The sequence below is a fragment of the Chrysemys picta genome, chromosome 1, assembly GCF_011386835.1.
Source record: "Chrysemys picta bellii isolate R12L10 chromosome 1, ASM1138683v2, whole genome shotgun sequence".
Classification (NCBI taxonomy): Eukaryota; Metazoa; Chordata; order Testudines; family Emydidae; genus Chrysemys; species Chrysemys picta.
Genome location: NC_088791.1, coordinates 224,090,692 through 224,115,587, shown reverse-complemented (window position 1 = coordinate 224,115,587; position 24,896 = coordinate 224,090,692). Strand labels below are relative to the sequence as shown.

The 24,896-nt window shown below is 38.3% G+C and overlaps 1 protein-coding gene across 22 annotated transcripts in view; it reads left to right on the top strand.

Annotated features, from left to right (window-relative positions):
- TBL1X (transducin beta like 1 X-linked) overlaps nt 1-24,896 on the top strand; it is a 280,764-nt gene that overhangs the window by 232,613 nt on the left and 23,255 nt on the right. For all 22 annotated transcript variants that reach the window (XR_010597654.1, XR_010597653.1, XM_065580711.1 and 19 more), the window contains 8 exons: nt 8,168-8,309; nt 10,265-10,328; nt 10,438-10,535; nt 11,888-11,948; nt 16,333-16,454; nt 20,630-20,704; nt 22,579-22,706; nt 23,887-24,052. Coding sequence is in view for 20 of the 22 variants with exons in the window: in XM_065580711.1 (XP_065436783.1) it covers nt 8,168-8,309; nt 10,265-10,328; nt 10,438-10,535; nt 11,888-11,948; nt 16,333-16,454; nt 20,630-20,704; nt 22,579-22,706; nt 23,887-24,052 (856 nt within the window). In the remaining 2 variants the exon portion in view is untranslated. The remainder of the gene's footprint in view (nt 1-8,167; nt 8,310-10,264; nt 10,329-10,437; nt 10,536-11,887; nt 11,949-16,332; nt 16,455-20,629; nt 20,705-22,578; nt 22,707-23,886; nt 24,053-24,896) is intronic.

The window sequence follows — 24,896 nt, the reverse complement described above, 5'->3', positions numbered from 1 at the left end:
AAACACGAGAGACCACTAGAGTTTGATGGACCACTTCTACAGTTTCTCACGCTAGAACAGTATCAATACGTTGTTTGAAAGAGTTGTGAGGTGATCCAGCACTTCAAACACTTGCAGAGTTAGTATGTGCTGGGTTTGAGGCCACTCTACATTCGTGCATACCATGTGGCTTGCTTTATAGTAGTACATTTTAAAGATGTCTTTGGAAGATTCTCACTGGGCTCATGTTCACTTTTATTACACAAGCATGAGCACTCTCACTACTCAGAAAAGCTCTTTGTTCATCCAAGCTTTAGGGGGGGGGGGGGGGGGGAAGAACCAAGACCCTCTGAAGTAAGACTCTGTGTAAGACCCATATGCTGATAAGACCCTGGCAGCTGTTGCCAAAATCCTTATTTATCCGCACTCAGTACTCAATAATGTATGCCAAACTGAAAAAACCTGCGCACTTTTGGAAAATTGGCATAGAGAAGATGTTGGAGGCAAATCCTCATGAAAGGCTCCTATCCCAGAATACTAGAAAACAGAATTGATGCCTTCTTCCCCTCTCCACTCAAAGACAGAGGAAATCTGTAATCTGCAGAAAGCAGAATTTCAGGAGGATCAGAGCTTTCCCCTTTTGAGTCCTTGCAATCATAAAACATGAGAACAAGGAACTAGAAGGGAAAAATAAATACCTGCATTAACTTGATTTCAGTAAACTAAATATGAGGCTGGGAGAAACTGAACAAAATATATATGGCTGTGTAGATAGAAACCAGCCATAAGAAGTTGCCAACAGCAAACTGAGTGTTAAAAAAAAAAAAAAAAAAAAAAGTTTGTGAAAAGTCAGGTGAACGGGAGACTAGATACAGGTAGAAAAACATGTTATTACTCCATTCAGTACACCCCCCAGCGTATAGTTTAGAGGTGCAGAAAAGGAGACTTACTCAATGTCAAAAATATTTGATTGGTATTAAGGAACCACAGTATTCCCTGACAAAGCGGAATGGATATTTTCAAGAAACGAGTTTCTTTTTTGATTTGGTTTGGTTTGGTTTTACTAAGGCCAATGAAGCAGTGAAGTACATAGAATGTCACTTACCTAAAGCTGTCAACCTCACAACATTAAATGAATCTGAACTAAAATTCTTCAGAAATATTGCGATAGTACCACAATACTTGCCTAAATGCTGTGAGTAACCATGACTAACATTAAGTTAAACCATGATCTAACAGTGCATGTTTGAAAAGAGGAAACACCAAGGATTAAGGTGCAACTATTAGAATTTAAATTAACCTTAGTAAATTATTGTTTTTGGTAAATGGCTATCTATCAAACATAAGAAATGCTCTCTTTCTATTTACTGGTAAATTTACCCAGAGTGTCATATATTTGATTTCTGTGGCAATCTTTGGATGTTAATAGAGTTGTACTGATTCATTTACGAAATCAGTCCAGGGTAAGGATAGTATGGATTAATTCCAAGTATAGATATGTTCTATATCATGTGTTAAGTACAGTTGTAACATAGAAACTTACAATTGTAAGCAGTTGGTATTAAGTATCTTCAAATGGGGAAACAAATGAGAATAGTTTCCTGGGCTAAAGATATCAAAGTTAAAATTCTTCATACAAAACTAGGGCTGGCTGCTTTAAATATATAACTTGGTATAGTCAGGATCTTAGACACCCAATACAAAGATCTAAACTTTTAGTTTTGAAATACTATAGAATGTTGTATACTACAGGAAAAGCATCTCTTGAGTTCCAGGACTTGCAAATTAAGGAAAATGTGGATGGACAGTTGTTTGAGGCTTAAACTCAGAAGACGCTGACATCCTTTTAAATAAAAGATTCCCATTTCATCCATTTGAAGTCACAAGGAATTCAGTTAGAAGATACATGCTAGTAATACAATTGGGATGAAATGAAAAAATAGTGTTTTACTCAATGGGTGCCCCTCAGACTAGTAAAACCAATTCCTTTTTTTTAATAAATGTTGTCACTGATTTTTGAAGCACATAATCATATACATACATAACTTGCAAATGCGATCAAATAATACTGAGACATGCTTACTAATAGCAATAATAAAGGGCATATAAGTAATTTAGATTCATAATTTAAAAATACAATTTTAGCCTAGACACAAGAAATAGTACATCTCTGTTCAGCCAGCATTCAGGTACTATAGCAATGAGTGCAGTATTAAAAATCTAGATGAGATAACTGGTATATAACATATGGAAATTATAATACCAGGCTGTAAAACTATGTAGCCCAATGGTTTGAGTCTGACAATGTGCCACTGCACAAAAAGTATGGATCAGCAATAGGATACACGGTCCTCAGCACAATGATGCAGTTTGTCATGAATGGGTAAGAGCTATGCTATAGGGTACTACTAAATATGAGGCAAGACATTTCCCCAGACTACTGTATAATGGTAGTGCACTTTCGCTTTCACAAGTTCATCTTTCCAAAGAAGATCATTCAGGTAATTCAATGTGCCAATATTGAACTGTTGGGGTCTAAAATAACCCATTTTTTCCGGTATAGCTTGTTTTGTTCATGAGGGGTAATTTTACCATCAGTACGTAGCAGAAATTTGCCAGCATAGCTGCTTCCACACTAGGAGTGCTTTGCCAGCATAGTATACAAGTAGTCCTATACTAGGAAAGCACTCCTAAGGTAAACTTGGCCATCTTTAGATTTGGGACAGGGACCGTCTCTTGTTCTGTGTTGTACAGCACCTCTCCTGGACCATGACTGGGGCTCCTAAACACTATAGCAATACTACTACTACTACTACTACTAAACTTTTTACAGAAGGTGGGGGCATTTTGCAGAAGACAGTATTAAAACAAAAAATAGGGCTGTCAAGTGATTAAAAAAATCGTGATTAATCACACTGTTAATAATAGAATACCATTTTTAAAAATATTTTTGGATGTTTTCTACATTTTCAAATATATTGATTTCAATTACAACACAGAATACAAAGTGTACACTGCTCACTATATATTAATTTTTGATTACAAGTATTTGCACTGTAAAAAAAACTAAAGAAATAATATTTTTCAATTCACCTAATACAAGTACTGTAGTGCAATCTCTTTATCATGAAAGTTGAACTTACAAATGTAGAATTATGTACAAAGAAATCCTGCATTCAAAAGTAAAACTGTACAATTTTAGAGCCTGCAAATCCACTCAGTCCTACTTCTTGTTCAGCCAGTCGCTCAGACAAACTCATTTATTTACATTTGCAAGAGATAAATGCTGCCTGCTTCTTGTTACGGTCACCTGAAAGTGAGAACAGACGTTCTCGTGGCACTTTTGTACCCAGTGTTGCAAAGTATTTATGTGCCTGATATGCTAAACATTCGTATGCCCCTTCATGCTTCTGCCACCATTCCAGAGAACCTGCTTCCATGCTGCTGACACTTGTTTAAAAAAAATACGTTAATTAAATATTGACTAAACTCCTTGGGGGAGAATAGTATGTCTCCTTCTCTGTTTTACCCACATTCTGCCAAGTATTTCATATTATAGCAGTCTCAGATGATGACCCAGCTACGGTGACCAGATGTCCCGATTTTATAGGGACAGTTCCGATTTTGGGGGCTTTTTCTTATATAGACTCCTATTACCCCCCACTTCCATCCTGATTTTTTACCCTTGCTATCTGGTCACCCTAGACCCAGCACATGTTGTTCATTTTAAGAACACTTTCACAGCAGATTTTACAATACAAAAATTAAATTTAAATTAATGGAGATATCCTATCTCCTAGAACTGGAAGGGACCTTGAAGGTCATTGAGTCCAGCCCCCTGCCTTCACTAGCAGGACCAAGTACTGATTTTGCCCCAGATTCCTAAGTAGCCCCCCCAAGGACTGAACTCACAACCCTGGGTTTAGCAGGCCAATGCTCAAACCATTGCGCTATCGCTCCCCTCCAAAGAAGGTACCAATGTGAGATTTCTAAGGATAGCTACAGCACTCGACCCAAGGTTTAAGAATCTTAAGGGCAGTCCAAAATCTGAGAGGGACGAGGTGTGGAGTATGCTTTCAGAAGTCTTAAAAGAGCAACACTCCGATGCGGAAACTACAGAACCCGAACCACCAAAAAAGGAAACCAACCTTATGCTGGTGGCATCTGACTCAGATAATGAAAATGAACCTGCGTCAGTCCTCACTGCTTTGGATTGTTCTCAAGCAGAACCTGTCATCAGCATGGACACATGTCCATTGGAGTGGTTAAAGCATGAAGGAACATATGAATTTTTAGCGCATCTGAAACTTAAATATCTTGGGACGCCAGCCACAACAGTGCCATGAGATCGCCTGTTCTCACTTTCAGGTGACATTGTAAACAAGAAGCAGGCAGCATTATCTCCTGCAAATGTAAACAAATGAGTTTGTCTGAGTGATTGGCTGAACAAGAAGTAGGACTGAGTGGATTTGCAGGCTCTAAAATGGTACACTGTTTTATTTTTGAATGCAGGGTTTCTTTGTACATAATTCTACATTTGTAAGTTCAACTTTCATGATAAAGAGATTGCACTACAGTTTTGTATTAGGTGAATTGAAAAATACATTTCTTTAGGTTTTTTACAGTGCAAATACTTATAATAAAAAATAAAGTGAGCACTGCATGATTAATCATGATTCATTTTTTTAATCGCTTGACAGCCCTAATACTAATTACAGTCAAAGGGCCAAGCCCTAATGTTGTAGTCATGTGGATGCAGGAGTCTGCCCAAGGACAGATAATTGCATGATCAGGGCATTAGGACCAACTACAACAAACAGGCAACTGGAGAGGAAATGAGAGTGGGGACAAGGAAAATAGCGAGAGGAGCATGTGGTTATATACAAGCTATCAGACAATGTAAGTATGATTTAGTTATTCCTAGGTCTGATTCAGTACATTTTCTCATTGATTGGGAGTTACCAATTTATTTTGACACTTGATTTTCACTTTTACAAAAAGTTGTATTTGGTTATTTATTTATTTTTTCTGTCTTTATTTATTCACATTTTTACTGAACAGCAGTAAAAGAGCATCCATCCAATGATCGGGGGACCCTGGATAATATCGTAAAAATAAACTAAGACGGAATCTAACCGGTCAATTACCACAAGTCAAATTAAATCAGATAACTCAGCTACAATATAACAAAAAATATCCCAAAACTGTATCTGAAGATTAGCAATAACAAAATCTGAAGGGGTTGGGCAAGACAATTAACCAGCCAATTTCTTCATCCATGTAGGGCTATTATAATACAGTACTGACAGCCATGGAATGGGGATTTTATTTGTCCTATAAGTACAATTCTGGAGAGATCCTCTTCCTTGATTTATAATGGGGGCTGGAGAACATGCAATTAAAAAAAAAAGAATAAGAAAAGACAGTCTTTCAGAACTAAGCTTCCCTAAAGTCTGGCAATACTCCACCCAAGAGAAAAACAGTACAGTACTCCTATTACTCAAGTGTTCAGGACTTGCATGCTGAAATCAACTTCTTTATCATGCAGATAGATTGCTTCAGAGGGGTAAGGAGATTAAATATCTTCCCAAATCGTGCTTGAACCATGGTCCTCTAATAATGCAGGGTTCACTGAATCATTCAGCAGAAATGAGGATACTTTTCCTGAGCAGAGAATACTTTTCCCAACAACAAAGGGAAGACACACAAATACCCTTGCCACACACTGATAGGCCTATTGAGCTACTCTGCAGGGACACATAATAGCTTATATAGTAGGGGAACAGAATAGAAAAACAAAATTAAAATACTGGAAAATATAATTGCCCAAGCTGAGCCTGAATACTGAATAAATAAAACCACTGAAAGTAAAAATAAGCTCTTCTATAATTAGCAAATAGGAAACTGAGTTTGACAGGAACATTGCTAAAAAATTGATTTCAAACATTGGTGCAAACTGGGTTATTAAAATTAGGACAATATTAGCTCCGAATCTTACATAATGGAGAAGCCAACTGGAGCATTGAGGCAATTTCCCAATTAGTTTGCATGTTAAGCCATTATCCCACTCTTATTAATAAAAGATTCATGTCCTATAAACAATTATAAAGCACCAGAGCTAAAAATGATTCTTAGCTTTTAAACTTCATTAAGTAATCTCTAAACTTGATTCTCTATTTTCAGTGTCTCAGACTTGAGAAGTTACATTAAAAGTTCTTGCCACAGCAATCTCAGTTCTTCTTGAGGGCAAAACTCCTGACCCAAAAATTTTACTAGTCATTAATAGAAACAAAAAATGCAGGAATGACAACTGGAAATGTTCTGTTCTGTCTGTCAGCGCTCCAGTCTTATAGGGCCCGATGGTAGCTGTCCCCAAACTGGCCCTAACATGGCCATGTGATGAATTAGACGGCGTGAAACACAGATAGCCCTTCTATGTAAATCAAATATTAAACAAAATGTGAATCTATAGAGTAATTGCATTTGTAAACTCTGATCTAGAAATCAGGGACAAAGAATAATGAAAAGAAATGATGATTAATATAGCAATTGACCTTCATTCAGATTTCAAACTAGCTAGATCAACATTGGTCACTTGAGACATTGTTTGAACTTAATTTGGTACTTTATCCTTTTTAAAAAAAATGTTGAAAACATTTTAGTTATCAACTCCAAGAAAGCATTCAGTTCAGTTGGGTGGGATTTTCCTTTCAATGTACTTAAAAGGCTGGGTTTTAGAGAGAAGAATTTTATCTCAAGAATTCAGTCATGAAAGAGACGCACTTTTCTTTCCCTGTAGCAATATATCTCCTAAACTTCATTATTAAAAAGATGCCCCAAAAAATGAGGTACAGACTGGAGTTATATGCAATTAAAATATTTTACATGTCTGAATTCCTGAAAGTATAAGAAATATTCTAATTCTCTATCAAATTCAACTTTCTGCATATAAATGAAAGTAACCCAGTGAATAAATACGAACAATTCTTTGTGTAAACTGATTGCAAAAAGGACAAGTCCCAATAAACTGGAAAGAGGAATCTCTATCATATTGTTGTAAATTGATTTCCAACCTCATAGACTTTCTCCCACTGGAAAATAGTCTCATGTAAATCCAATGCAAATATGAGGATTAGTATAGAGTCTGACTTCCTATCCATGCTTTTCTCAAGATAGAGAGTCAAGACTTCAGACTTGAGGAAAATGACCAAATTAGATAAGACTCAATACATCCAATGGATCTTTTACACCTTACTTTGGTCTCTAGCAAATACTAATATGAGTGTCCCTAGCTTGCTGTCCATCCATTACCAAGGAACAATACATTATAGTGTCAATAGCTATTTTACTGCTGCAATTTATGGAACAGATCACCAGGTCTGTCCAAGTTGCACTCAGCGCAGCACCTTGCAGGCAGTGGAGAGGGAAAAGTGGAGCTAAACCACCTTTTTGCTCCCCTAATTCTGGGACTGATTTGGGGCTTGCTTGGTCCATGGCTTAATTTAGAGCAAGTGGACCATTCTGCCAGCCAAGCATTACTGGAACACAGCCTGCTCCTGCCCCATTTTTCACCTTGGAATGCCCTTATAGAGTGGGGAGGAATGAATGACATAGAGTCAGCTGTGTTGGTTCTAATATCACCAAATTTCCCCTGTATGACAAGGGAATTTCCAGATGCTACTTTAAGTTTTAAATCCCCTTTCTGCCACTGAAGTGGCCCATAAAGGGAGCTAAGGAGCTGACCCCCTGTATGTATTGGCTTTTTAGTCAGGTTTTCACAAATTATTACTTATTTGTTTATAACTTTTGCAAGATTGTGTGACATGTAAGGTGATACAAAGGTGAGCAGCGCGTGGGCTGCAAAATATTGAGGGCGAGAGAGCGTTTGGATTGCAAAATGCTTTGGAAAAAATATTGGTGAAATAAGAAGCTGATTCAAAAAAAGCTTTCTTTACTTTTAGTTTAAGAACTTAAATAGGATTATTCTCATTAAAAACATAAAAGATCACCAATATGTGAATTGGGGTGCAGGGTGGGGGAGTTGAAGAGCAGAGGAACTCACCATTTGTTGCTCTTTTTTTTTCTTTTTTTTAAGTCTACGATGTTCTCTCAGTGTAACCAGAGATTTACCTGCTATGTAAGATCATCTCATTCTGAAGTGTTCATCTTAGTCTGTTTGTTTTTGTAGATCTGGAGACTCAACTGCCAGAATATGGAATCTCAATGAAAATAGCAACGGTGGTTCCACTCAGCTAGTTTTGAGGCACTGTATAAGAGAAGGAGGACATGATGTCCCCAGCAATAAGGATGTGACTTCATTGGACTGGAATGTGAGTTAACTTCTGGGGCCATTCACAGTTTTTAACTGAATGAACTTAATTCTGATGGTTTCCGAGTAGCAGCTGTGTTAGTCTATGTCCGCAAAAAGAACAGGAGTACTTGTGGCACCTTAGAGACTAACAAATTTATTAGAGCATAAGCTTTCGTGGACTACAGCCCACTGTACAGAAGCCACAAGTACTTCTGTTCTTTTTAATTCTGATGCAATCATAGTTACTATGCCTTTATAGTTAAGGTGGTCAGAACGTCTTCTCTACCCTACTAACTTCCTTCTTGTTTTCAGAAACTCATAATAGACTAAACTTTCATCAGTCGGGCTGAAATTTTCTAAGGTTGTTGATTTTCCTTAGGCTTAATAATTAGTGTGTTTATATATTTATTTTGGGGATTGTGAGTAAAAATGGCTCAACTGTTTTTAAGGATGAGGGAATAAAAAAGTCCGTGGGACTCCGTATCAGCACAAGATCCCAGCTGGATCCATTGGCTAATCAGGACTATTATTACAGTGCCCCCGTGTGAGGTAGGCGCTCCGCAGAAGAGAAGGGTAAGGCCCTTCCCCAAACAGCTTGCCATCTAAATTGGAGACTTGACATAATGAATGAAGGTGATGCAGAGTAGAGGAAGGTCAGGGTTAAGGAAGAAGACAAAGATGAAAGATAGCGAGAGTTCTTGATTCATTTGCTATGGGCTCTGTGGCGAAGGGGAATTTTCAGGAAGGATTTAAATAGGGAGATGCTAGTGACTTGATAGACCAGCATAAGGAAATAGAGAATTCAGTGCATGGGGGAAGCATGAAAACAGGCACAGAGACAATTATGAGAGAAGTATAGGGTGACCAGATGTCCCGATTTTATAGGGACAGTCCCAATATTTAGGGCTCTCTCTTATATGGGCACCTATTACCCCCCACACTCTGTCCCGATTTTTTCACTCTTGCTATCTGGGCACTCTAGAGAAGTAGGAGAAATAGATAGGAAGGGGCATCCTTCAATGGGCGATCATCTTATTTAATTTCCGGACCTATTGTGATACCAATATTTATCCTGAAGTTTATTCTAGTATTTATGTAAGCACGCCTTTCTAATGAAACACTCAATGTGATCCCAGATTGTTACTGAGTTGTCCAAGGCAAGTAAAAACAAAGGAAACTGGTATCTTATAAGATGCAAATTTGGACAGTATTTGTGCATCTTCCACCTGACCTTTCTTTCCCCTCACTCATGTTCTCTTTTGTAATGGTCGCTTATGCATTAGCTAGCGTGTAACTTGAATGTATGTCCCAATAAACCTAACCTAGATTTTGATTTCTTTTCTACATCTTTCTATATTTGAGTTAAGTGCACAGCTATTCTGTCTCACTCTTTTTGGAGGATAGGAATGGACACATCTGTTGATGATTATTTTATGCTTTCCTTAACAACTTTTTATTCTGGATGCTAATAAAGCCATCTGCCATCATTATTTAATTAAATCCACAATATTCATCATTGTCCAGTGTGAAAGTTTCACACTGGTTAATGTCTAAAAGCCAGTAGTTATTGCATTCTGTTTTCATATGGATTGGGTTAGAAACATTATAAAGAAACATGCAAATTAGAATTTATTTGCTAAATGCTCTAAAATCCCTGTTTCTCAACTAAAAGATTCCCATAAAAATCATTATATCTCAGTTTTGTCTCAATCCTTTTGGCTAAGTTATTCTATTTGATGGAGCAACTCAATTTAACGGTTCATTTGCGGTTTTTATTCTCTCGTTGTTGCCAGCAGTAGTAACCTCTAATTTAGGATGTAACTGCGTAGTGATACTTGCTTTCTCTCTTTGTGGGTTGTCAAATTTCCCTTACTTCAGAAAACACTGACTTGAGGAATAGATGAGTGAATCAGGGCTGATTCAGTGTAATCTCTAGTAACCTTTCATTTATATTGGCTTTTCCACATCCAACAGAGTGATGGAACATTATTGGCTACAGGATCATATGATGGTTTTGCAAGAATATGGACAGAAGATGGTGAGCCATTCAGCAGTTATTGTTTTCAGTGATTACAAATGATTAATAGTACTGTATTCCATCTCCCAGACAAATCATAACATTAACATTTTTTGTTTTTACATTTCAGGTAACCTTGCAAGCACCTTAGGTCAACATAAAGGTCCCATCTTTGCTCTGAAATGGAACAAAAAGGGGAATTACATTTTAAGTGCTGGTGTTGATAAAGTTAGTATTAAAAATGTGTAACTTTGATGTGTGAACGTGCAGATGCTCTGAGCTTATATTGTTTGAATTTCAACATCTTCTGCTTTGGGAATTCAGCAAAGCTTGCCTAATTTGTTTTTTGTGGGGCTTGATTTCGTCAGAGTAAGTGACTAACTACTCTCCTGTGGCTGGATAAATTTGTACCACGTGACATACAGTTTTAACAAATCCTCACTTTGCTGTCTGTCGCATTGAATCCCAAGCATTGCTCAGACAAAGGAAGTGAAAATCTCATCCCCCAATTTATGTATATACATTTATCTAGCACTTATAAATACCTCAGGAGAGGGAATCTGTTTTAAGTTCTCTTGTGCCCTCTAGTTCATTTCAACAATCAGACAAAGAAATCTGAGTAAAGAATTTATGCTTTTGTTTGCAAATCAAGCAAAATCTGGTGATTTCATCTCAAAATCAGGCACAATGTGACAGCTTCAACTGAGTGTCCTGTTTGAGTTAGAGATTGAAAACTCAAATTACTACTGAGGGGGGAGCACAAACCCATTTGAACTGTAACTGGAAATTAACCTCCCACAAATCCCTGTAAATGGAAACTTAGAGTTTTACTCCTTCTAGTGCTATAGTAACTTTTATCTCCCAACAGCAGTACTATTATTGCAGTGGACATACTTTCTCTGTAACGGCAATAGTTCTTTAGAAGGTTACATTATCAGTGAAATGCGGCATCCCATGTTTATGTTCTGGAAGTATATTTTTCTAATACATTTACAATTCACTCAAAAAATAGTGCTTAGTTCTGTAGGGATTTTGCTTAAATTTGCTATGCAATAGATCCATAGGAAGCAAATTCTACATTCATCTGGCCCACCATGATGACGGTACACCATTTATATTTTTCTGTTAGATGAATTTCTCACATGGTGACTTAGTAATGATATGTATAGTTTCTATTGGGTTTTCATAATACAACTCAGATTGCATCATGCAAAAGGGGGAAGTCTCATCTAAAAGAGATGCTAATTGAAATAACTGTAGCAAAACGCTCAGAAAGATCAGCCTCATAAAGTTGCTCAGAGCTATCTTCTGGCTAATACATTTCAGAGGGAACCCACGCTCATTGGGTTCATTGCTGCCTCTGTAGTAGTGACAGTTCAATATCTACAGTTGTATTATTTTCTCATAACAGGTGGATTGGAACAGATATATATGTATACAGCTTTGCAATAGCTAAGGCTCTCAGCAGTCAATAATGTTATCGGGGTGTCTTCTAGAATTGCTCTGCAGTGAGCTTTCTTTTGTCCTATTACTTTCCAAGAGGAATGGTAACTAATCTTTATTTCTTCCTCTGAACACAGACAACAATAATTTGGGATGCTCACACAGGGGAAGCTAAGCAGCAGTTTCCTTTCCACTCAGGTAATTACCATTTATATTTTGTTTCAAAATATTTTTTTCCTTAATTTTGGCAGTCTGAAAATATCCCCAATGCAACAAGATATGCATGAAAGTCTAACAAATTCTAACCCACACTTTGTGCCTTACTTTTCATGAATTTCAATGCCCTGATCTTGTCCTCTGATCAGGAGAAGAAGGGGTTCTGTGAGAACCAATCCTATAGGCTAGAGTGAATTTGCTTTACTGAAATTCTAGTAGAGGATTATTTCCCAGCCATAACTACCTAATAGGAATTATTCATCTAGCTTCTACATGCTTGAGCTGGATTAGGGTTAACATGGGGACCCTGCCTTTTAGGAATTGTCATTTGTTCATTTTTTTGTTTTTGTGGGGACCTCCAGCATTTCTTCTCCACCTGCTTCTAAAGTCCCATGCTGTGAAGCGCTAGATATAGATCTCTCCAGAGTTTCCAAGCACTGGCCAAAGGGGGTTCTCAAATTACAAAACTCAGATCCAGGGGAGGAATTTAATCACTCTGAAGTCTGATCTGGGATTTTGGTTTGGCCCATTTTTAGAGGTCAGTTGCTAAAGCCAGGTCTGGGTTGAGATTCTGAAATCTGCCATCCCAAAAAATGTGATGGTATTCAGGTCTGGGGTTTTGGCCCTGTCTCTACTAGACAGTGGCAAGAGATGCTCCCTCTTCCACAGCAATTGAGCATGCTACCAAGCATCTTGGGCAACAAACAAGCTATGACCTAATCTTGGATCCCCACGTGACCGGTTCTACAGGGTGATATAGTTGAATTCAAAACCTAACATTGGAAAAATGTTTAAAATTAAATATTTTATTAGGCATAGTCATATAGTGATATATCTTGTTATCAAGCTGGCGTTATAATTAGTAACAAAATCCAAATTCTGGCTCTAGAAGTATTATAGTTCCCCTTGGGTTTAACCACAACTAGCTAATGCATTTTTAAACATCACTGTCTTCATCTAAACTAGGTGCTAAGTTTATGTTTAAACACCTGTTATTTAGCATGTTTAGTTTGCTAAATAGCTAACATTTAGTCAGCTAACATATTTAAAACATCACTCATTTTCCCATTTTGAACAACCTATAACCATTACTGGCCTCCGATGCAGGTAGAAAGTATTATTCCTCAGAAAACACAAAGTATTCTGATAGTCCATGTTCCTATCAGATTTTCACTCCTTTTTGCCACTTATCTTATAAAACCGTGCACTAAGCTGCCTGCATGGAGAGAGCAGTCTCTGTTTGCAAATGTACTCATGTTATTCATTGTGGAATTTTATTTTTTGTTAGTAGTATTCTGTAGAATCACCCTCTGCACTGTAAAGTGATGTACTGATGAAAAACCTACACCCTCTTAGCTCCCTAGGATAGTGTTCCTACTGGATAGGAGTACATATGAAACAAAGTCATCCTTCAGGAATGATGTGCATCATACACGCACCTCATGGTTTCCTTTTATATTAATTGGTAACTTGATTAGGTCTTCCAACGTAATGTAATAATCTCTATCTGCATTTCAAAGAGTTCAGGACATATCTTCCACCATCTGTGCTATGTTTTTCACTGGGCTCAGGAGGTGTGAATGAATGACGGTTGTGTTGGTGCTAATATTATTGTTCATTTCAGATTGATTATGTTAATTTTCAAAATGGAATAGAACAATTATGAATACTGGATGTCCCTGGGATCTCCACTATTGCCTGGCCAATAACCTATAGGTCTAATCCAAGGCCCATTTTAGTCACTGGGAGTATTTCCATTGATATCAGTGGGCTTTGGCTCAGATCCTTGTGAGAGGCCTAGGTTTGGCCTTGCAGCCAGCCTTCCCCAGAGCAAACTGTTCTGTGGCAGGAACTTGTGCTCTGTCTAGGGAAGGTGAGATATCACCTCAGGAGTCTAATGTAGACAAGGCACACTGGCTTTTACATATGCTAATCAGGGCCATTTAAAACCTTGGGCGGGGAGCCGAGACTTTAACTTGACCTGCTTAGCATGTGTTAAAATCTGTACTGCCTTGTCTACACTAGACTTTTAGAACATGTGAGTGAGCATGTTAGCCAACACATCCTAACAACTTTTTTATCCTAATCTAGATGAGTTAGAGTCCTATTCTACCTGGGCCTGGAGGCCTCCATGCCCCTGAAGTTCCCTGACAGATTGGTGAAGTGTTGTAGGTCCAAACCTAAAACTCCCATAACTTTCACAATGGGCTCGTAGGTATCTTGCATGCATCCAGGATTTGATTAGCCCTTTTATAAAGATTTACTACTATTCTTCCCAGCCACCAGAGCAGACTTCAACTAGAACACATTCCCAATGTTTTCATTAAAATTCAGTGAGAGAATCCTGTTTTCAGATGGATCGATGTTTGGACGCACATACAAAGCACAACCCAAGCGTAAATTGGTACTGGGTCACTAATGAGAGGAATTTAGCTAATTGATTTTTACAGTATATCACTGGTAGCCTTATAATAGCAAATAATACTTTTATTTTGGGTGCTCATTTGTGGAAAATTTTCAGTGAATGCCTGCGCCGTATTTAAGAAAGATCATTCTTAACACAACATATAAATCACAGTATTAAACATGTAGCTAGGAGTACAAGGAAAAGCTTTGGTCTTGTCATTTTCAGTGTCATGCAAAAATCCCCAAATGCCTTGATAGCATTGTCTAAATAGTAATGCATAGCTAGGTGTGTGATTATTCTGAATACCCATATGGCTTAAATGTGCAATGGGGCATGAGGGCAGAAGCCAAATGCCTTGAACTATGAGGAAGTTGTTGCTTTCTAACTGCAATTCTTGAAATGTGTAGTTGTTGCTTTTATTAAATGTTGTTGTAACCTTTTTTTTTTTTTTAGTCAAGTTACTCATTTTCATACAGGATACTTGGTTATTATTTCCAATACATTTTATTTACTTATTTTCTGAGTAAACATATGATTCAATAAAATAAACCACAGCAGTGACTATGAAATTCTACCGATATTATCGTGTCACCCCAGCAACCCGTTTATGATTCAAATGACACTTCCTTTGTAATTCCATAATTTTAGGTGCACGCAGCTTTCTGAAAATTACTTTTGGACCACAATTTCTCATTCTTTCTATTAGCCCCAGAAAAAGGGTACTGATGTTGATTAGGATACATCTTTATTGACTTTAAAACAATGAAGCAAAACTGTGCAGCAGAAAAATAATAGCAGAGAAACACTGTGAAAACAGAATCCTGGGCTGCTTCGTGATCCCCTCTAACCATACTGAGCCCACATCTCTACAGTGATCTCTCTTAAACATGCATGCTTTCCTCACCTTTCTGTCAGACAGCATTCCTCCCCTCTCTCACAGAATTCTTCAGTTTCATCATTAATTCTATACATGATGTTTTTCTGTGAAGCATTTCTGCCTTGCCAGTGTAGCAGTATTTCTTTTAATTGAGAGGGTTAAAGAAAGCCCCATGATAATTCACGAGGCATGTTCTCTCCTGTCAGTTTTAGATATTACACACATTTACTCTAAGGCGCTTAGTTTCATGAAGATAAAGTCAAAACAAAATATATTAAATGTAATAAATTTTTTTGGTTTCCAAAGGAGACATACTTCCATCTTTATACTTAAAAAACATTGCTCAGAACAACTTTGGCTAAAAAAATTTCAAAGGTCTCGCCACCATTTTAACAATAATCCTACATTATATCCTCACCCCAAATAAATTCAACTTTAACCCCTTTCTAAATCCTGTTAGATTGTCATTATTACTGACACATACATAAGTGTCCTGAGAATGAAAACTAATACCTCTGTTAACAGATCTCATTCCATCCTTTAGAGGGCAGCTAAATTCGGTCTTTGGCAACAAAAGAAAGCAACTGTGGTAGGCCTTGTCTATATAGTCAAAGTTGTACTGGTTTAGCTTTAAATTGGTTTAAAAAACAATTTAGTTAAAGCACTGCAAAAACCTTTGTGGACATTTTTAATTTAACTTAATCGATTTATCTTAAGTTGGTTCCTTACCAAATTAAACTACATCTATATATAAAACAAGTTAAAACCAGATTAACAAAAGTGCACACAACTATAGGTTTAAATCTGGTCATCACCTAAGGAGTCTCACAGGAAGGTAATATATGAAGCATACATGGTACCCATTGCTAGGTTGCTAATAAACAGAGTCCCTAGAACAACTACTGAACTACTGTATATTTTTTTCATATCGGACATCCACATAGCAATGAACTGTTCCAGGTCTATCATAGGCCAATCACTAATTGGTGCCCTTGGTCAGGTTGGTGGCATGGGAGAATGACTTGGGTAGCTGTTTCTTTGCCATATTCTCTAACATTCACTCTTTTGTTTGTGCTTCACAGCCCCTGCTCTGGATGTAGACTGGCAGAACAACACTACTTTTGCCTCCTGCAGTACTGACATGTGCATTCACGTATGCAGACTTGGCTGTGATCGCCCAGTCAAAACCTTTCAAGGACACACAGTAAGTTTAAAGAGTTTGAAATTTTAGGAGTCATTACTAGCATGTGGTAGCTGGTGATGTTAAACAGCTTCCGTGTTCTAGGACCAACGGTGTTTATATCCCTTTCCTTCCCCAAAGACGTACTCTGTAAAAATGACTCTGTCTTTGAAAAGAGATTCACTGTTCTAAATCACAACATGCAGGCAAAACCCTCAGCTCACACAGTGAAGGCATTTACATGTAACTGACTCTAAAGACTCAGAGATACATCAGTAAAATTTCATCTTCCGCTTTTGTAATCTCTTTAACAACGTGATGTGAATTACAAGGACGAAGGGAACAATTTACTTTTAACCATCGTTCAGTTGTAGAATTAATAATAATTAATTGGGTAGAGTAGGATCAGATCCGTTAAGAGATACTTCCCTTATCCTTCACCCCATTCCCCACCTGTCTATGTACTGAAATATACTCCTCATTTTTTTTCTCTTCTTGACTGTCTCTCTTTGTGACTATTTAATGGTAGCCACAGGCTAATGTTGCAGACTTTCTTTCACAAGAACACTGCTGAGCTACTCTACCGTATAAAATCACTTTTAGTAACTCTCCTCAACTGGCCACCTCCCCCTGAGGGAGAATTGGTCCATAGGAAGACTTGTTGGCTACAATTCTCAATTAAGCTGGTGTTTTCTCAAAAGGTGCTGCTGCCTCCACAATAGGCCTTCATCCATAGGCTGATGTTTTCTATTGAGTGGACTGACCGCTCCATTGTGCACATGGGCCAAATCCTGCCTCAAATATGTGTGTGCAACTCCTGTTAACTACAGCTGAAATTGTGTGTCTGTATCTGAGGGGGAAATGAGTTAAAAATAGTTTCAGGTACTATCCCTGCCACCGAGGACTCCACCCAATTACTGTTCTTACAACACATTTTTTTTTTAAAAAAAAATGCTTTTTTCCCCCGTTACCATGTGAAAGGCCCGTAGGAAACAGGGGAACTGACTGACTAGATAGGGGAAACAGTGGGTCTGACTACACACAAAGTGTTGTCAAATACACAAAGTAAGCTGGAGAAAAACAAAGAAAAAAATGTCCTTTAATGTCCTATAGTTATCGTCGCTGCAGGTGTTATTTGTACAAATAGTGAATAACAAAGTTTTCAGACTGAAAGGTGGTTTTGAAGTTGATCCAGTTTTAAAGACCACAAACCAGCTAATGCTCCAAGTTGCATTTTGTCTTAGTACATTAGTACACACACTGGTATAGACAAAGCACCTCTGGAGAGTTGCACTATTTGAGAACAGTCCGTAGAACTTTGTGTGTCTGTGTGCATATGTATATGCCTATATATTCTTAAGAAAAGGTATTTGTTAGATGAATGGAATGTCAACCTCAGAAATTGTTTTAAATTATCTACAGTACAGACCCATTTACGCGCGACCCGTTTACAGACAAATCTGCTTAATGCACAGTAGTGCCATGCCTCCCAGTGCTACCTGTTTAACACGCGAGACTCGTTAACATGCAGTACAGGAACTTGCTATGTAGCACTATAGATTTGCTCATTAACTCACTGACAGAAATCGACAGGAAGTTCGGAGTGGAAACATGTTGTATTGTACGTCTTTACCGATATTGGTAAAGACATATCACGCACGCTTAGTCATTGTCACACTAGAGAGATATATAATATACAGTAGTAATGTAGTTATATAGTAATATATATACTGTACTACATTTGAAAATTTTAACCGTAGGCCTAATATAATGGCAGAGGGCAAGCGTCAGCGTTCCTACACTGTAGAAGAAAAGCTAGCTGCAATAGATCGAGTAAATAGCGGAGAAACCCATCCAAAGTTTCAAAAGATATTGGGATTGCCGAATCAACTCTAGGATAGCTAAAAAATGAATCTAAACTGAATGGCTTTGTACAAAATATCGATTCTGCCACGAGACTTAAGCGAAAACGTGTGCGCTATTCAGCAAAATCCACAATAGACAAAGCCATGCACACGTGGTTTGTTCAGGAAAGGCTGAAAGGAATGCCGCTAAGTGGGCCAATTCTTCAAGCCCAAGCAACAAAATTTGGAAATTGAATGGGGGGTGAATCATTCCAAACCAGCAAGGGGTTTATAAGTTGTTTTTAAAAGTGTCATGGCATAGCGCAGGTATCGATTTCTGGAGAAAACCGATCAGCCGATGAATTGGCCGCAAATGCGTTTCCCGCTGAGTTAAAATCTATTTTACAAAATGAAGACTACCACAAAGAACAACTTTATAATTGTGATGAAACAGCTTTATTTGCAAAACTGCTACCTGATAAGACTTTAGCTTTTAATTACGAGACACAGAAAACAGCTGGATTTAAAAAGATAAAAGATCATGTGACTCTTCTTTTTTGTAGTAATAAGACGGGCAGTCATAAGCTTACCCCTCTTCTCATTGGCCGCTTTCATAACCCTCGCTGCTTTAATCACCTCAATAGAGCCAAACTGCCAGCAATATACGCTAACAGCAAAAATGCTTGGATGACGAGACACATTTTCGACGACTGGTTCCACAACAGCTTTGTTCCAGCTGTTCGTAAGCATCTGCGGTCGAAGAAACTCGAAGCCAAAGCACTTTTGCTACTTGACAATTGTCCAGCCCATTCTCTGGCCGAATCACTGGTATCAAGAGATGGAAAAATTCGAGTGCTATACCTACCATTCAATACAACATCAAAAATTCAACCTTTAGACCAGGACACTATTCAGAATTTTAAAAACAATTATCGACGGGAGTTGATTTTGGCGATCGTGTCATGCACATCTTCAGGCATTTCCGAATTCCTGAAACAGTTAAACATGAAGGAAATTATTTATTTAGTTAAAAAAGCTTGGGATGGAGTAAAACAAAAGTCCATTGAAAACTGCTGGATGAAGGCTCTCAGTGATGCCTTTTCTGTCAAAGACAGCTCAGACTTGGAAAACTCCAGCACTGATTCAAAGCCAGACTTTGAAGGATTTTCAGAAGAAGACGTCCTACAAACACACACGCAGACAAAAGAGGATAAAGGTAAACTTCTCTTTCAAATGATAAAAGATTTTAGTTTGGATACGTCGCTTGAAATCATAACTGAGTGGCTGGAGATGGATGAAGATTGCCCGACTTCAGAATTTCTGTCCGAGGAAGAAATATTAACAGGCTGCAAGGCTACTCGGACCGCGAAAGTGATGGCGAGAATTCTAAGAACGCAGGCTTAGGGCAGATCTTCACTACGGAGGGGGTCGATTTAAGATACGCAAATTCAGCTACGCCATAGCGTAGCTGAATTCGACCTATCGGAGCCGACTTACCCCGCTGTGAGGACGGCGGCAAAATCGACCTCCGTGGCTCTCCGTCGACGGCGCTTACTCCCACCTCCGCTGGTGGAGTAAGAGTGTCGATTCGGGGATCGATTGTCACGTCCCGACGAGACGCGATAATTCGATCCCCGAGAGATCGATTTCTACCCACCGATTCAGGCGGGTAGTGTAGACCTAGCCTTAAATGACAGTGACGACGAGGATGTCGTTGAAAAGGTCAACATTTCGCCCACAGAAGCCCTTAGTGCTGTAGAAACTGTTGTAAGATTTATGGAGGAGCAAAATGCGGAAAATATCGAACTCGTTCATCTGCAGCGAATGACAGACATCATATGAAAGGAAAAAAAAATGTGAGCGTGAAAGAGCAGAGAATAATGGCATTTTTTTCTAAGTGAATCATAGACACTTTTTTCAGCATGGCCCTCTTAACCCGCGGTCCATTAACACCCGGTCGTGACGGCTTCACTCCCGACATCCGCCCATAAATGGGTCTGTACTGTAATTATTGCACCATTAAATGGTCTGGGACTAGGGTTTGTTGAATATTTTGTCATGTGGGAAGAATCTGATGATTGCCAGACTTTGCTCCTGACACCAGTTAGCTCAGGAACATGGTAGCTAATTGTGTGGATCATTCATTGACACAAAAAATTGGTTTCCCTTCCTCGTATGTATTTGGATAGTGGGATGTGAAAAGGGATGTGTTCACATGTAAGGTAATGAAGAATGTAATGTAATTTTCAATAGTTTCACTTGTTGGAGTAATAACACTTGAGTGCCCTCTGCTGGGTGCCAGGCACAATGCAGGCAACTTGGAATGTTCACATAGAAAATCAATCTTTATTTCAGAATGAAGTCAATGCAATTAAATGGGACCCTTCTGGTATGCTACTAGCATCCTGCTCTGATGATATGACATTAAAGGTAATGTAATTTGATGGCTTGCCTCCAGACTGCTTAGTATTTTTCCCCAGTAGAAATTTACTTTATAAGGTTTTCCATTCATGTTGTTAAAAAAGACCTTTTTGTCTCTGTTTACATTTTTTCCCCCCGCCTGATGCTACCATACTATTAAAACTCTCTGCATGAATGGTGGTTTCATCTTACCATTTTTGAGTGAAATAAGAATGAACAAAGAGAAGCAGACAGAAAACTGAAGCATGCTATTTCTATTAGAATCTACTGTCTAATATGTCACTGTCATGGAATTATAGCAGTTTGAACTGAAGACCATATTTTAGGTCATCCTGTCTCCTTGCCAACACAGGATTGATTCTCACTGTACATTAACAAGTGTTTAACCACCGTAATTTACAGTAAATACACTAATAAGGTTTTCACCATTTCACCTGGAAGACTGTTCCAGTCTAAAACCTCATCCACACTCAATAGTTAAAAAATATAATTGTCAGTAAGGAGTGTGATTTTTTTTTCTGACGTAGTTATACTGGTAAAAGCCCTCGTGCAGTAGGAGTTATACCACAGTAAAGATGTTTTACCCAGTGTATTTTATTTTTGTTCCCAAACCGGAATAAACTGTACCAGTATAAGCATCAGTATATTTAAAGGGGCAAAACTTTTAAGTGTAGACAAACCCTAAAAGGATCTCACAATTATAAATTATAGACTAAGAAATTTTAAGGCCAGAAGGGACCATCATGATCATCATGTTCAGCCTAAATAATATTTTGCTCAGTTTCACCCTCTAACTCCTTGGTGTTTTATACCTCAGATATTTGTTAGATGATTCTTCTGTTCACCCACACCCATATAAATTTTAATAAATTACTTATCCATATTTAGTCATTTCTCTTAATGATTTTTTCTGAAATCAACCCCCTCCAGTTCCTTCATCACTTCGGTTGCTCTTCTCTGAATTTCACCCCATTTCTCCACAGCTTTCTGTTACTTAGATGCCCCAAAGCATGTGCTATTTCCAGATTGTGCTCTCACATTCCTCATTAGTGATTCTACACTGCTGTATATAGCGACAAAAAGTCCTGTGGCACCTTATAGACTAACAGACGTATTGGAGCATAAGCTTTCGTGGGTGAATACCGCATCTGACGAAGTGGGTATTCATCCACGAAAGCTTATGCTTCAATACGTCTGTTAGTCTATAAGGTGCCACAGGACTCTGTCGCTTTTTACAGATCCAGACTAACACGGCTACCCCTTTGATACTGCTATATATGTGGTTCACAAACACATTGGCTTGTTCTCCTGCTGCTAATTTGTATCCAGTGAGTTTGAGCATTATTGCTTTTCCAGTATCTCTCTACCACTGAATATCTGTAATTTTGGATTATTTTCCCCCCTAAAGATTAGTTGAGGGTTTTTGGTTTGTCAGGCAGCTGCAGAGCAATTTCACTATAAAACATGTAATTTCCATTCAACTTATTCTTATTCTGATATTGAAATATTGCCTTGCATAATGGTGCATAAATTATTGATTTGATTCCATCAAACATGTTATTAAAGACATCAGTAAAACAAATCAGAATACCAGCAGGATGCTTGAACAATCAAGATTTATCTAAGCCATACTTAAAATGGTTTTGATAAATTCACACTATGATTGAAACATGTAATATAAATTCAGGTTAGATTCCATGGCCAGGGCAACAATTGTCAGCTTCTCTTGATCTAGTGAATGAACACAGTTAAATTTGCAAGGTCTTTGCAATATATACACAATTGTCATATACAAACAGAATGGATTGAAAGCCAGGAGTTGAGAAAAGATTGCAAAGTTTAGATACATGGCTGATTTTTTTTTCCTGATTCACCTGACATAGATTTGGAGTATGAAGCAAGATACATGTGTACATGACCTTCAGGCTCACAGCAAAGAGATTTATACTATCAAATGGAGTCCTACAGGACCAGGCACCAGCAACCCAAACTCCAACATCATGTTAGCAAGGTAACATCCCCTCCTACTGGTGGTTTTTACTAGGCTCTCGGCAAATAAAACTGAAAATAATTTCTGTTAGCGGATGAAAGGGGATTGACCAAAGAGGGAGGAAACATATAACAAACATGGAAAATTAAGCCATATAGTGCTTAATTTTTAAACAAACTACTTTAGTAAAAAAATGTTACAGTTGCCACTGCACCCAACACCCAGGATTCTGGTTTATATAAATGAATATGTATAATTGAAGCCCTATAATATATGGATCTGGCAGTCCATTAAACCAACTGGATGTACTCTAATGAGGGCCATCAAGCAAAACTACATAGATACTGATATTTTTTTATAGTTCTGTTAAGTGGTGTAAAACAACTTTCACCTAAAGAAGTCCATTCAAGATTTAACTTCATCCAGTTTTAGACATCTGTTTAATCTTAGTAATGTCAATAGATGCCTGGACCACTGGATTGATTAGCTAATTGGCACATAATGACTTTATCTTCTGTATGATATTCTAGCAACGTTGTCTCTTAAATTTATTTATTTATTTTGTTGGTCAAGTAGTTTTGTTTTGTTTGGAAGGAAGATTGTTGGGTTTGGGATTTTCTTATACAATACAGGCGATTTCACCGGTCTTCTCTTAGTCCACAACATTGGATTTAGGTGGATTGTGGTAAGAAACGGCGAGTGACTTCTGGGTGGAGGGTGAAAGAAGATAAAGGACCACTATGCTAGAGAATATGAAGCAAAATTCATTTGTTAGATAAGAGACCAAATCCTCTTAGGAAGAAACTTTCCCTGGGGCAGGTTATCCTATACCTGTCCACTACAGAGTTACTTCAACCTTCCTTCAAAGTAGCAGGTAATGGCCACTGTCAGAGACAAGATACTGGACTAGATGAACAGCTGCTCTGATCCAGTAAGGCAAGTCCTATATTCCTACTGCTACCCACAAAACCCCCCCAATGAAGCCAAAAATTCCAAATACGCACATCCACCGTAATAAATTTCTTTCACTTCAGAGGGTTTGACAGATCTCAGCCCTTCTATACCTCTCCTGTTTGAAGTATTGGTGCACATTTGTTTGTAGGTGAGATGTGTCCTCACGAGTTGTTTACAGTATCTTTGCAAACTGCAGATAAACTAGTACCCTGGTCAGTACTCACTTGTGTTTGACTCTTTCCTGTAGTGCTTCATTCGATTCTACTGTTCGGCTGTGGGACGTTGAACGAGGAGTCTGCATTCATACATTAACCAAACATCAAGAACCTGTCTACAGTGTAGCTTTTAGTCCTGATGGGAAATACCTGGCCAGTGGGTCCTTTGACAAATGTGTCCATATATGGAATACTCAGGTACTCGTTTGATTCACACACACTAATGAAAAGCGGTTTAGCTGAAACATTAATAACAGAAATGATAAATGGAAAATGTATGTATCTGTATGCACTGAATTTGTGAACCTGACCATGGCATGAAAACCGTTTGAGCTGATGGTGTGAGATGATGAGGTGCCTGTCCTTTCACATTTTTGCCAAAGGTTCATTGAACATGGAACTGTGCCAAGAAAATCAATTGTCTCCATTTTATGTTAGTGTGTAGAGGAAACTGCACTGGGCACATGAGGCATGTCAAGCTGCCAGGGCAGCAGCCTTTAGAAATGATTGATCCTCCTATTGAGCAGCAAGCTGGGTTCATTTGAGATTCAGATATGCACAGGGCTAATTTTTTAAGAGTACTACAGATTTGTGAAGCAATTATCATTGCACAGGTTCATGGAGCTGATATTTTACAGGATAACAGGGCTCTGCGATAACTTGGAGTTACATCTTTGCAGACTAACGCCCAGAAAGCTTTTGGGGCTCATAGTGACTTCCTAGCAGTGCTTGCTCCAGGAACAAGCTGAACGATTTGAGCTATGCTTGTTTGTACACAGCATTCTTTTTTTTCCCTAAGAAGTAAAAATGTTCAGGACATGAATTTTCAATATTTCTTTCTGTATTAGAAATCGCAGGGACCCTCCTGGCAGTGAAACTGGTGTGGTTCCCACCAGTCGGTGGGGATGGTGGATTTGGGATGGGGCTACAGACAAGTATGTATACACGATGGATCCCAACTCTTCACAGGACAATTGGGTGAAATCCTGCTCCTATTGAAGTCAATGGCAAAACTCTCATTGACCTGAATAGTTCCAGGATT